At 34.1% G+C, this 15,044-nt stretch overlaps 2 protein-coding genes across 3 annotated transcripts; both read left to right on the top strand.

The window, feature by feature from the left end:
• The first annotated feature begins 3,995 nt into the window (after positions 1-3,995).
• On the top strand, positions 3,996-9,760 carry LOC107185816 (CLK4-associating serine/arginine rich protein-like). 2 transcript variants are annotated; one of them, XM_015573579.1, is made up of 14 exons: positions 3,996-4,274; positions 5,101-5,198; positions 5,780-5,955; positions 6,034-6,249; positions 6,331-6,506; positions 6,601-6,674; positions 6,767-7,108; positions 7,246-7,665; positions 7,736-7,846; positions 7,930-7,978; positions 8,691-8,754; positions 8,823-8,928; positions 9,179-9,439; positions 9,535-9,760. In XM_015573579.1, exons 1-14 carry the CDS (start codon positions 4,143-4,145, stop codon positions 9,551-9,553), a joined length of 2,244 nt encoding a protein of 747 aa, XP_015429065.1. In that variant the 5' UTR covers positions 3,996-4,142; the 3' UTR covers positions 9,554-9,760. The 2 variants fall into 2 exon arrangements, with proteins under 2 accessions (XP_015429065.1, XP_015429066.1); XM_015573580.1 differs by lacking the exons at positions 9,179-9,439; positions 9,535-9,760 and having other exon boundaries at positions 7,930-7,982; positions 8,823-8,882.
• Positions 9,761-11,074: 1,314 nt separating this feature from the next.
• Positions 11,075-15,044, top strand: LOC107185755 (serine/arginine repetitive matrix protein 1-like). Its single transcript, XM_015573512.1, has 8 exons — positions 11,075-11,132; positions 11,396-11,716; positions 11,955-12,605; positions 12,828-13,365; positions 13,409-13,528; positions 13,704-13,758; positions 13,855-13,884; positions 14,076-15,044. The coding sequence occupies exons 2-8, from the start codon at positions 11,412-11,414 to the stop codon at positions 14,999-15,001; spliced, it is 2,625 nt and encodes an 874-aa protein (XP_015428998.1). The 5' UTR covers positions 11,075-11,132; positions 11,396-11,411; the 3' UTR covers positions 15,002-15,044.

Below are 15,044 nucleotides of genomic sequence, written 5' to 3'. Positions count from 1 at the left end.
AAATGTTACCGAATCTTAAATGTTACTCATATAGTGAACTGTTTTCTGCATCAATCGCAATTTACATATATATTAATGATAGATTGTTATGAATTGACATTACAGGGTCTGCAAAAAAGATTGTGTCGAGGTTCAGGGGCTTGTAGTACACGTCGACGTGAACCCTAAAGGCGTAACATACTTGGGTACACAAATCATTGTAATTTATAACCGAAAGAGCAATTTCGTTTGAATAATCAATATGTTAACGTTGTTTTTTATCGTCAAACATAGCATTCTATGCCAATAATCAATTGGTTCACCTTACACAGAATGCGTATGTTTATGCGAAATCACTGCACATAAGGTCAGCAACGCCTTTCCAGACTTGTATACAGGTTCAGTCTTTCGGCCCTTAAAGTTCGACGGAAATTATTTTGCACACCCTGTATATGTGCATATTAAAAAGCTTGTACACGCGTGTGCTGGTTAAAGCAAAGAAACTGTTTACGAAGGACCGAGAGAGGAACGAATGCTTCTCGGGTCGTCGGTGACGCGTTCGAAACGGTTGAAGAAACAAAATGGCGTCTATAGAATATAGAGGTAAATCATATGTATGTATAACGAATAGTAATGAAAATGAATTTTGGCATGGAAATTTTTATCCATATATACATTTGGCGATCGAATAGAATGGTACGGATAAATTATATGGGATCAAACAATATTGTTTATATATTGGGTGGCCGAAATTTATCTAGTCATTACGCTAAGAGTAAGACGATCACACACGGCATACACGTAATCTGTGTACGTATAAGTGGGGGAAGGCGAGAGCGCATAAATACGTATTTATGTACGGCGGGCGCTATAGGTACAGAATATAAATATAAATATAAATGCAAATATAAATATGAACATAAATATAAATATAAATACGAGTATAAATTATAAATACAAGATATAAATATAAATGACGGATGACGAGAATTTAAAGAAAAAAAAAAAAAGAAAAGAAAAGTGAAATACTCAGCCATTCACGAGCCACCCTGACTGAACGTGTCTAGCCACACTTTAAATAAATATAAACAATTCGCGAGCAACGTTATTGTCGGTCTGACCTTGCGTGATTATTGTGAGTGTGACGTCACCGTGTGACACAGAAAATCGGCCACGCTTTTCCTCCTGTTTCCGTTCTTCTGTCAAGAGAAAATCGTTCACGTAAGAAATTCTAAAATTAGATCGCGAGGATGTGGTACTGTCGGACGAATTTTCGTCGCGTAATCTGTGCACACACACACACACACACACACACACACACACACACACCGAGTTGGTAAACCACATCCTGACACGGTAGGAATATCCGCCGCGTGTGCATCACGTCGTGTTATTGCAAACCGTCGCGAGAGTGTAACTCCGAGAAAACTGTTTCGAGAGAAAATCGTCGGAAAAAAATGTATAACTACTAATTAAAACATTACAAGTTCAGAAACGAACGATGTTTATTATGATCGCTTGTACGATATACAAAAAGAAAAGAACGAAGGAAAACACACTATATATTAACAAAAATAAATATATACATGTATATGGAGCCGCAAGAGATTCCACTCCCCGACGCGAATTACTGTGTTACCCGCAAAACGCGCGTATTTAAAACGTGTATTCGCTTCCGAGCATTAACGTAAGGGGCTTTGATACATTGAACGTACTATAGAACATTCATATTTAAAAACGAAAAAAAAAACAAAACAATGAAGGACGAAGCGCACCCTTTTTATTACGCTTTTCACATACACACACATACACACACTCTTCAGTTGTCGCGGGCGAGGTACGGACGTGTTCCCATCGAACCGATCGTTGTAAAAAAAAAAGTAAGATTAATCGAAATGCAACGTGTCGAAAACAATCGACGTGCTCCCGTGTGCTGTAATGAAGTGTAATGGATAAGTACAGTTGTATGTTGTGCGTCGAAAGGGCACACACACACATGATGTTCGTGAACTTAATACGGCTCGTATAATATAAAAAGGAGAAAAGTATATAAAGAACGTGGCAATGCTCGAGATTACTCACACACGCCGACACACAAAGGGATTACCAATAAGAGAGAAGCACGAGAATTAATTTTAATAAGAACCACGAAATCGAGACGATTATGTATAGCTTTTTATATAAAGTCGAACAGTTGAATTGACGAGCACGACGAGGTCGTAGGTGAAAACCTTATAACACGCAGCGAGATTTTCTTTAGGAGGATATATTTATATTGTACCGGATAACATAAGTTCTATTGAAATTAACGAATGAATCTCAGAGGTCGTCGATCAGTCCTGAAGTAATTTCACACGAAGAACATGGAATGTAAAGTTTGAATTTGATTGTTTCACCTCTTTTTTTTTTTTTATGAATGTCAGACTGTAGTTAGAATGACTTTGAGATTTTCTCGAAATTTCTATAGTACCGAGGAATGATTCTTTTTTTTTTTTTTTTTTCAATTGAGTACGATTAATATTGATCAAGGAAATTGTTACATTATACACGTTGATTGAATCACTTGATTTTTGGTATATACTGCTGATCCGAGGGGAGTTTTGTGTAATGCGACCGGACGTTAACATGAAAGGTGGGAAATACGGAAAATTTCCTAGCGATCGCTGATCGTGCAAAGTCAGTGCGAACGATAGACGCAACATTACCTTAAGCAAATCGTTGGTAAGATAATCTAAACGCAACCATTTGTAACGTCGATAAGTGATATATAATATACCTTATACATAAATAGAGCTTGCGCTGTAGCTTCATCAGTCATGAGACATGCTACAAGATATCGTGACTGTCCTTTATCAATGTTTGTGAGTGTATTATAAATTATAAATTATAAGTGAGCTACTGAATGTGTACATGGTAATATTATACTAGTCCATATTAAGATAATAATAAAATGTAATTTTGAATTCAAATTCTATATGCGTTTAGATTATTATTTTGTCTGTCCCATATTATGGCGGAGTTGCCGAAAAATCACCACCGTTGTTGTATTACCTCAGCCCGAGCCACGAATATGGACTCTTTCTTCGTGGTTGGCAATTGTTTTAAAATGGTTACACGTTATATTTCACTCGATTGAGCAAACGATTTTCTTGTCAATTATTTCGGTGTCGCTTGATTCGGAATCGAAATGATCTGTTACCTCATTTTGTATTTGAATAAACGTCTCCCGAATGATCTCGCAAACAAGTTTGATTTTAGATCGGAAAATGACGACATGTATTAGAGACGGACACGTTTTCTGTGATCTCTCGACCAGCTTTGTTCAACTTAGCTCCGAAGCTTACAGTTCTTCCCGCAGTTCAACACTCTTGGTTCCCCTACTCTTTATTATTTTTTATCTATTATTTGTTTATTTATTATGTACTTATTATTTATTTGTTATAGCAAATTTATTATGTATAAATATTATTTATTGTTAGCAAATAGCATACGACGGGGAGAGGGGTATACAAGCGCATCAGAGGTCCCACCTGTGGATAACACTGTTCTAAAGGATACGATACAGCAAAACTGGAATTTTTAGCTGGAATTGAAGTAATTACTACGAGCTTCATTGTAGTCCACTTCAAGCGTAAACATATTAAAATTACACGATGAAAACTTTAAGCTTCTTGCTCCAATATATTTCGAAAAATGTTTAGTTAATTTTTGCATAATCATACGACTTTGCATCATTCACGTTTTCGTATAATTACATAGAATAAAAAGGTATATAGATTTTATCCTCTTTCGTCTTTCCCAAAATTGGATCCTTTTGAGAAATTCGAATTTGTGCAAATACATCTACTTTTTGTGTTCAGTAGTTACCGCGCGTATATTTTCAGTTTTAATTATCCTGATCCACGGAACACCTGAATGTGTGGCAGCACCAATCAGCGTTCGCAAGCCTCGCCGCTGGCCGCTAGTTTGCGCCGTGAGTTCGGCGGCCGAGGATCGTATTTTTCGGATAGGGATACTTAGGCGCTTGTGGTAAAATGCAATATGTCTACCTCGCGGGAGAGAAGTCTGTTGATTAATAATTTCTTGGATTTTCCGTGTAGAACCGTAAACTACACGAAAGTTCCTTGCTGAGGTGGTAATTCGTTGGTTGTTTGTCATGTAAAATGAGCTTTTCCGTGAAAAAAACAGGTGGTAGAATGTGGCATGAAGCGCGAAAACAGGAAAAGAAAATTCGTGGGATGCTGGTGGACTATCGTCGCCGAGCTGAACGTCGACGGGATTATTATGAAAAAATCGTAAGATATAATATTAAACGACGATCATAGGTCACTTTTTATTTCGTTTTTGGAAGACAGCATTACCTGCCACCAAACTCATTTTCACGGTTTCTTTGGTTTATTAACCTCAATCTTTTGAAATCTTGATCTTCATTTATTTTACTTAGTCGTATAATTAGTAGATGTTGGAAGTACTATAAATATTAGGTTTACCATATAAATAATCAACTACATTTGTAATAAATTGGTAACGTAGTTTAAATTCGACATATCCTCCTGCCTTCTTTATTTTGTATGGCAAGGATTTAGAAGTACAAGTATGAATATTATTGAAATTGCACAAGCTTTCTGTTTTCTTAATATGAATATTAAATTTCATGAAGCAGAGTGTATTCTTAATCAGTATGCTTAATAAAATATTGGAAAAAGACCAAGGTTGCTATATATTTATAACATACTCAGTGTAAAAAGAGTAACATGACTACTTTAATCATGTTTAACATAAACTTGATTTTCTTCTTCACCTAGTAAACCATCGATTGAAAATATAAATTTCTATTTAACTCTCATTACCATAAGTTAGTCCATAAAAATTTGAATTTACATGAACATTCATAGTTTAGTCATAGAATATAGAATTACATGTAAATGTAACAATATACCTGTAAGATAGTTCGTTATTCTTTAAAATTTTTACATTGAAAAAGTACAAGGTTTGCATGTACACATGATTTAGATCAAAGTCCATATTAACTTGTGTTACGAAGAGTAGCATGTTTCTTGTGCTAAGACATATGAAAACATGCTACTTTTCTAATGTATATACATATATTTTTTTTTGTAGAAATCAGATCCCACGCAATTTCTACAACTACATGGAAGGCCTTGCAAAATACATCTGGATCCAGCAATAGCAACAGCAGGCGATAGTCCAGCAAATATGTAAGTTGAAATGTATTTAATGTACTGTAAATATTAACATTTCATATTTATTTTATGCATAAGTAAATTAAAATACAATTTAAACTAAAGCATCAATAAAAAAGTACTGAAAATAAAAAATATAAATTTTATAATTTAAAATAACATTTCTTTATAGCAACATGTCTGTACACATATAAACAGAAAAATTTGTTTTTCCATAAAAAACTTTCAGTGCTGTTTCCTTTATTATATTTGTAAAAATTATATACAAATGTTTATTTAACAATTTCACATTCGTCCCACTCACTGTTCCACATTAATTTTTAATTGAATAAAGTAACTTCATTAAGTATGGGTAAACTTAAAATAATAATACAAGTATGTACATGGAAATTGCCTCAAATGATTGAAATAGATTATTACTTTTAATTTTGTCCCCTATTGGTATGACTCGTGTCAATATTTATGTAAAAATTGTATATGAATATTGAAATATATAAATATTGTATATGAATATTGAAATATATAAATATTGTATATGAATATTGAAATATATAAATATTGTATATGAAAGAACAATACCTATATTGTATAAATAGGATGCCATGGCAAGGAAACGAAGACAATCTTATTGACCGTTTTGATGTACGTGCTCACCTTGATTGGATACCAGAAGCACCAGATTCTATTGATGTAGATATCGCTCTTACTAGTGAAGATAGACATATCAATTATGAACGCTATCGTATAATCGTACAAAATGAATTTTTAGGAGGTGGGGCATTGTTTTTATTTTAATGCTTTTTATATTTTATTTTTGGAACTGATTAGTAAATAATATCGTACAATATAGTAACGGAAGAAAAATTTCTGCACCAAATACATCTGGAAGAGCAGTTTGGTTCGTCGACAAAATTGGATGCTGCGCGAGATAAGAAAAAATCCAGCAACAATGTAGCTATTGGATACAATTATGAAACTGAAGAACCTATACCAGAAACAGTAAAGTCATTAGATACTGTTGGTTCTGAAGAAAAAGGAGACGATGAAGATAGTGACATTGATTTAGGTATTGTTCATATTCTGTAGATGAATGATTTGAAGTCTTATGCATATTTATTGGTCTACATATTCCATTTTGCTTGTCCAGATATTTGTGTTGATGTTTCTCAAATTGAACCATCACAAGCACACGAAATGAATTTAGTAGCTCAAAAATACGGGCTTTTAGGAGCTGACTATTTTAGTTTCCTAACACAAGATTTTGAAGAAGCTGAGACATTAAGGCAAGCACGTAAACAGGAAGAAGAAAAAGCCATGTACTCGGTAAAATAGTTTTGTTTGCTTATAATTGTGTAATACAATGAAGATACACAAAAAAAAAAATTAATTACAATTACTTTATAACATATTTATATAGGGTAGAAGATCACGCAGAGAACGACGTGCATTTAGAGAGAAAAAAATGATTGGTCGAGTTATGAGTCCACCCAGGTAATTGGTTACGTTTTCAACGTTTATATTATTAAATTTGTAAAAAGATATAGCAAATACACTTGCTAATTTCTTATTTAATTTGTTGTTAGTTATGCGGCGAGAGAGAGTCCTGAATACAACCCCTATAGAAAATCTTCGTCCAAGTCTCGTTCACGGTCTGCATCACCTGTAAATGCTGGACAGATTACTTATATTACTAGTTTCGGTGGCGAAGAAGAAACTCATGGAAGCTCGTCCCACGTTACTTCGTCCAATTCAAGGAAAGTCAATTATTCTCATCTCAGACGAAGAAGATCAGAAAGTCCGATGCTTAATGAAAGAACAATAAATAGAAAATTTACAAAATCAAGGTCGCGAAGTTGTTCTCGATCTGTTAATAAATCTAAATCCTATAGGAATAGAGACAGAAAGCGAAGTCCATCAAGAATGAGGTAGATTCATGCATATTCTATATTATTCATATACATTGAGTGTCACCTCTAATATGATCATTATGGATAATTTTTAATTGTTTGATACGATCGAACTGTATAAGTTACCTTTGTTCATAATGTGCCTTCGTCTTCAGATCAAGAAGAACACGATCACGGCATCGAAAAGTTACGAGATCTCGAACGAGAAGTCGTTCCAGACGACCGCGAAGTCGAAGTAAATCTCGGTCGCGTTGCAGAAGTTTCAGTAGGTCTCGTTCGCGTACCGTTTCAAGATCAAAAACGAGGTCTAGGTCTCGTTCACGTGTAAAAAGATCTAGGAGTGTATCCTCGAAAAGTTCATCCAGATCGAAATCGAGATCAAGATCTAAGTCGCACAACAGAAGCCATTCAAAAGACAGTTATCGCCGAAGACATTATTCTCCATCGAAGTCAGTATCTAAATCTCGATCTAGAACTAAATCGGAGTCTAGATCTAGATCAAGATCACGATCCAGGAGTCAATCGAGATGCAAACGGTCCCGAAGCATTGAAAATAAAACACCGGCACTGCCACGGTAAGATTGAAATTATTTTCCCTGTGTATACAGTTTTTCCTTATATTTTTCTTTCATGCAATAATGTTAGATACTATGGTCGTCGTGGAAAATCATCAAGCTTAGAATTAGAACTGTCAGATAATGAAGAAAAAGTCTCGACGACAGTATCAAAACCGTCGGCTAATAATACCTCGAGCACGTAAGATAACATAATTAAATTACCCGATACATTATTAATATTTCGTGCAATGTAGAGACAATGTATTACTTTTAATATTTCAGGAACAAGCCAAAAGCAGGGTTAAGTACAAATTCTGGTGGCGGACACAAAGTCAGTAAGAACCATAACGCTTACTTAGTCACTAAAAGCACAGAGAATAAAAGACAGTATATACTCTCTATATATAACTACCCTCTCAACGAAGAACTTCAGCAAGTGCTACTTGTTTTTATTCTGTTGGGCAATATAAAGCGTTTACATTATATTTTTTTTTAAGCGTTTAAATTCCATACTTTATTATTTCATTCTGATTTTTTCTTTTCGTGTACTTAACAATAAGAAACCACAAAGAATTTGAATCTCACACATATGAAAGTATTTGTTGAAATCATAAATTTCATTGCCATGAACAAGTTTTTTCGGACTCTTGTTGAAAAATTATTTTCTTTTAACTAATAATGTTACTATTATCAGAATAGACATCATATTTTTTGTGGTACAACTTTCTTCGCGTGTATAAACATTAATATAAAAGGATATTTCATTATGGAGAATATCCTATAACGAAATATCCTTTTTGTATATTAGAATAAGTAGATAGAATATATACCATATCATAACAAATTTCTGAAATATTAATATAAACTTCATTTCTAAATTATTTCGTTGTGTTCAATATTATTGTAAGATCTTTTATAGGCAGTTATATCCCAGCACAGCGAAATTTACATTAAAATTTCAGAAACGTTTCATGTTTTACTACATATATTTTAACAGAAATTCTTTTAATTGGTAACAGATTTTTAAGAGTTACATTTTTCAGTCACTGAAAATCACACCCCAGGAGCGGCTTAAGAAGAAAATGCAGGCTTTATTGAACAAGCAATGTAAGGACAGTCTGTTTGTATTATTAATTTATATTGCATTATTATAATATTATGAATGTGTTCATTAGATAAAGCTGACAAGAAGGCTGAACAACTTAGGATTGAGAAAATGGAACAACAACGGCAAGATCGAGAAGATGAAATTCGCGAAATGTCTTTGAAGTTACGAAGAAAGTAGGCTACATTGCTTTTAGTCCACAAATTTGTCTTTTTCCTTAGTCAGTGAAAGAATGTCTCTATTAAAAAAAACTACTTTTCAATGTATATTCTTTTGAGATTTCAAGATTATCGTTACTTTTTAAATTTTATGTATTTTTGTTACAATATTGTTACAGACGATATCATACATTTAAACACGTATATGATGTGTTGACCTTCAATTCTATGACTGTGTGTCGAAATTAACGACATTAATCATTTTCAGACAAAGGGAACGAAGACATCGTTATGAAGGTCATAGTTCTGATTCACATTCCTCCGTGTCACGTACGCCGAGTCCTGGACGTAGTCCACGACTTGTTCGCCGAGACAGAAAAGAAAGGGATACAAGAGATTTTGAGAGTGACCGTGACCGTGAAAGGGACAGAGAAAGAGATAGGCGTGACGATAGAGAAAAGTTTAGAACTGAATCTCGAAGAAGATACAGAGATTCACCAATGCGTTCTTTGAGTCCAAGGAGTAGCCGGTAAAAATAAAAAACAGTTGTTTTACACCATGAAATTTGAATTTAAAGCTACCTAATTACAACTGTTGTCTGATTTTCTGTGGTTTTTTCTTTAGAGGCCTAGTCGATTATTGACAGGAAGCGTGTGTATGGTTAAACTTCCATTTGATGGACTTAAACCTTTATTAGATATTTCCTTATCGCATTCCTTCCGTAATGCTGCGAATGTTCTATAAAAATGCGACAAAGAACTTACGAAACGTATGGTATAATTTACGATTGTCGTTTACCATTAATTAATATTGTTTAATAATACATTGCAACATAATAAATACAGATGTTTATTTACATGTATCATTGTTATTACATGCACACTTTATGTTCCTTAATTCTGAAAATTTTTTAAGTAAATTAAGAAACAAATGAAATTTAAAAGTAAAAAAGATCTAATAATAGCATGGACAATGTCATTTATATTCATTCAAATTTATTGTCATTAATTTGTGCCTCAAATTAAATTAGATTTTTATTCAATGAATATTACATTGATTGAAAGAGAAAGAAGTAAATCTATCAAAGTAAATGAACAAAGTTTATTATAAATTACATGAAAATTACTAACCTGTAGTTACTATTTTCCTTTTATTTTCGTCCATCGTATTAAATATAGTACGTTCGCGATTTATTTTTATATTAATTTTCTTACTCTTGATATTTCTGTTGAAACTAATCGCATTTATTTTTTTCGATGTTATACTAAATACTGTTCAAATTCCGTTTTTCGCACAAGTAAAAACCCGTCTCCTTGTTAGACTAATATACTACCAATTTTTTTAAATACAATAAACTAATGATTTTGTATTAGTATACAATGTTTTAAATAGAGACTTTTTGATGTATAATTATTGATAAAAATAGTATATACAGATTATTTTTGCAAATAGAGTCACTATATTATCTTATACACTTATTGAAAGTCCTTATGTTTCTTAAATCTTATTTTTTAATAAGGAATAAACTTCAACTTCTATTATTCAATAATTTAAAAATAGCAGTTAAATATAATACGTTTACCATGTAATAATATAGTACAAATATTAGTTTAAAACTTTTCCGCTGAAAATACGTAATCTTGAATTGTTTTCTTATTGGTTTATTTACGTACAAAGGCACATATAAGCTTGCCCTTATTTTATCCGTACCTTACCTCAAATCTGTTACTAGTAACTAATATGGCGGAATAGGTACATGTTGTCTTTGCGAGTTCCGGACTTTTCGGATTCAAGTATTGCTGCATAATAGAATTTAAAAAGCATCAAGTTAGTTATTAATTTTTATTATTGATATGCGTTTCAACTATTATTAACGCCACACGTTGTGTACTTAACTGTACTAAGTATTATTAACAATAAGTGCATACGTTATCCATTAGATCAGAGTTCTAGCAAACAACTAATTTCAGTTTTTAAAAGGAATGTATTATATGCGTTGTTTACAAAATGAAGGAACGTGCAATTTTTTAAATAATATTGATTCTAAATAAAGAAGATACAACTTACGTAATGAGAGTGTCAATATCAGTTTTGTATATTCCATTGAAAGGTTAAGAGGTGCGTTTACTATTTGGTATTCGATATACTACACATCAGTATAATTTTGTTCAGCGTAAAATTGAAAGAAAGAGATTAAATAGTCTCAATAATGTGAATTCCGTGTAAGTTTACTGTGGTTTAATATATTACCATCGAAAAGTATGTCTAACTGAAATAAATTTGTTGTGACCACTTACACGAAGTTACAAAATCAGAGATAAAACACAATAACATTGTGGTAACCTTTTGACAAATTATTAATCGATTTCTTCTTTGACGATTACAAAAATAATTTTTTTTTAAAATACTAAATACGATTTTTGTTATGAAAAGCATAAAATTTATTCAATTTTGTGTGACTTGTTTAATTAATGCAGCAGTTTAGTTAATCTTTCAGAAAAATGTGTGATACATCCCAAAAAATGAAAGATACTAGTGTCAAAAGCAATGTGAAAAATGAAGCATTGGAAAAAAAAAGTGTTAATAAGAAAGAGTCTACATTAAAGAGTACAAACGAAGATGTACAACGTGCAATTGAAGGCTTAAAAGAAATTCCGGATGAAGAACTTCAAGAGTTCCTTGACGATGAAGATTTCATGGAAGGCTTAGATGTTGTTGATGCTTGGGAAGGTGATGAAGAAAAAGGTCGTGAAGTTGATCCTAAATCCTCTCATACCAAGGAACAAGAACAGAAACGTCTTTCTAGGTAGCATCACAATGTAGAATTATCTTCCAATTGTTACTAATCTTTTTGTAGAATTAAATTTATTATGTAATATTTTTATAATAATATCAGAATATTATAAATTAGATTCAATTACATTTCGATTGTATATAATTTCCATCAGTATGTTATATCATCACAATATTTTATCAAATATACTTAAATATCCCTTAAATCATTAGTAATGTATAGGTAAGAATGACTACAAGCCTACTTATAGGGACAGGCATCGTCGTGACCACAAAGGATCGAATAATCGTGAAAGAGCAAAGAGAGAAGAGAAGAAACATGAAGAAACACGACGTGATCCTTCCAAAAGCACAAAAGACATAGAGAGGGATAAAATACGTACAAAAAGGGACAATGAAAGTAAACTTTTGGCAGAGAAGGAGAAAGCTATTAAGCATCTGTTAGATTCTGACAATGTTGTACCTCCGGGTACAGAAGTTGAAGCCATTCAAAGCATTGCAGAGAAACAGAGTTTAGAGCAGGCACAGATGCATGTCCATAGAAACCGTGAACGACGTAGAAGTCTTGAGCGTCAAGGTGGAAATTCGTTACGACGTAGAACTCCGGATAGGATTAGATTAAATTCTTTAAATTCTCCTCGTCGAAAGTCACCGTTGTTGATGACACCAGAACGTTGTAGAAGTCCTTTCAAGATGAACATCGAGAAACATCGAAGTCCAATGCGGTTCAGTCCCGAGAAAAGAAGAAGCCCAAGATTTAACTGCGTCCGGAGAAGTCCATTTGGATTCAGCCCGGATCGACGAAGAAGCCCCGTCAGACGACTAAGTTGGGAACGAAGAACAAGTGCGGATAGAAGATGGAGCGCTGAACGACACAGAAGACGTACGAATATACACGAACGGTGAGAAGACCATATTTTAAAATGTACATTATATTCTTTCTTGCTTTGATTGTAGAAAAAAAGAACATAATACCTCGTCAAGTTTTCTTGTAAAATATGTCTTTCATATTATCCAAACATAATGTAAGATTTATGTTCTTATTATTATATTATAAGAAAAACTTTAATAAATCTGTACGTTTCTGTGGTAGAATATTTTAACTCAACTTTTAAATTGTTAAGCCGAAGAAGTCGATCACGGGATCGACAACGAAGCCGCAGTGTGGAACGCATTAGGAGAAAAGTCAGCCGTTCACCGATTAGACGTTATAGTCCTCGACGTCGAAGTCGAAGTCGAAGTAGATCGGTAGAACGTCGTACAAGGAAGCGGTCACCTTTTATCAATGAACTTACGAGACAACTAAGGAACGAAGCAATAGTTACATCACATATAAATACTGGTTATGCGCCACCCCAACCGATGGATGGCATACCACCGTTGATAAATCCCGTTCCATATCCACAAGATGCTGAGCCAAGACCACCATTGCCAATGGCACCTTATATGCATCAATCTGGATTGCCACCGCCGCCGCCACCAATGTCGTCGGGTGGCCCGCCGTTCATAAATTTTGAAAATGCACCTCAACCGATGAATTTTGATCCTGTACCGTTACTACCACTACCTCAAACTGAATACGTTTCCGGGCCAGTAATGTACAATCAACCAAATACGGGTTCGATTCATCCTCCTCATCGACCACCGCTTCTTCCGGCACCAATTCCTACCGATACAGAATTTCGAGTTTTCGAGTAAACCCAAGGATAAAATCTCTCCGAACTACAGGGAACAGCGTAGCTTTCGAGATTCCTATAATGGATATCACCTCACAAATGAAGAACGACTAAAGACACCTGAACCACCAGTCATCTCTGATACAAAAGTAATTGTATTACATATCGTAACAAAGTGTTCCTTTTACATATTCACATGTCTTGCTTTACATTGTTATATAGTGTCCGATGTTTTTTTTTCTGCTTTGTCACATATAGTCTCCAGTTAAGTGTTGTATTTTTACCCGGAGGAATTAATATTTGTTTTATGAATTGATCTTGCAGCAATTTGAAAAGACGAGTTTATCCAGTCTATTGGAAGCATCTGTTTCCGCAAAAGGTGCGAATATATTTTTTTTTACCTAGCTGTTATTGAAGTTCGCATTTACAATATTATTATGGTTTTCTTTTAATTTTGTTATACATCCTTTTCTAGATTCAGCTAGTCTACCAGTCTTATATCCAGGTAAGAAACATTTCAAATGTTTGAAGTCATAGAATTCTATTCGGTGCCTTGCATCTTAAGAAAGAATAAAAACGAAAAAGTTAAATGCATAATTTCAATAACGCTGCCACTTGAAAATAATGTACACGTAATATATTCTGAACATGGCGACATCTCAATTCCACGTAAATTTATGTTTCTTACTGTAATAGGATTCAAACCCGAAATAATGCGCCACTGTGAACACGCTCTGCGCGAACTTCCTACCGAAGACCCTCGTTTAAAGATGAAAGGGCGATTTTTCTACGATCCCTCGAAGGAGAGTGTACAGAACGAGAAAGAAGAATATTCGTCGAATTCTATACTTTTGCAAAGAAGCAAAAGCAAAATATGCTGGGAAGAGGAGGAAGGACATCACCATACCCCGGTGAAACCTAACGTACAGATGCATCAAAAGATTTGTCAGACTGACGAGGTAGAGACAAGCGCGAAGTTTGTTCAAGCAACTGTCACCATGGTGGATTTCGAAATGCAAGTTTATCCGCAACATCTACAACAAGCTAATAAAGAGGAGAAAAAACCAATCATGGATCGTCTGGATTGGAACGTGCGCGAAACATTCGATTGCACACCTAAATATCGAGAAGCGGACGATTTGAGGTGGAGTTTAAGTAATTCCTCTCAAAAACGAACTTGGAACAGAACAGCATCTCCACCCAGACGAAACGATGATCGTGATCACGTCGATTCCGTGTCTTCTATGGATCATAATCCGAGAAACTTGAAACTGGGATCCCCGATAAGGAACAGGGATAATTTTTCCAGCCATAAGGGATCCATGCGAGATCATTATAGTCGTGATAGATACTCGCCCAATTACAGGCACTCTTTAAACGAACGTGATGAGTTCCATGATAATAGAAGCGATCATAGTCGTGGCGAAAGTCCTATGATATTAGAAGATTCGGCGGAAGAATTAGAATTGGAGCATACATTCCAAAGAGGTTCGGATTGGCATGGAAGAGGAAAAATTATAAGAGGTAGATCAAGCCCCCTGGTAAAACCGCATATATACAGAGGAAAGCATTCAGGAGGGAGACCTTATCGTGGCCGTGGCGGATATCGTGGAAAATTCTAAAATGATTTGTGTAAAGCACAAATTTACAACATTGTAGAATTAT

The sequence above is a fragment of the Dufourea novaeangliae genome, unplaced genomic scaffold (genome assembly GCF_001272555.1).
Source record: "Dufourea novaeangliae isolate 0120121106 unplaced genomic scaffold, ASM127255v1 scaffold56, whole genome shotgun sequence".
NCBI classification, from domain to species: Eukaryota; Metazoa; Arthropoda; class Insecta; order Hymenoptera; family Halictidae; genus Dufourea; species Dufourea novaeangliae.
The sequence above is the reverse complement of the archived record's forward strand: the minus strand, read 5'-3'. Positions and strand labels throughout refer to the sequence as shown.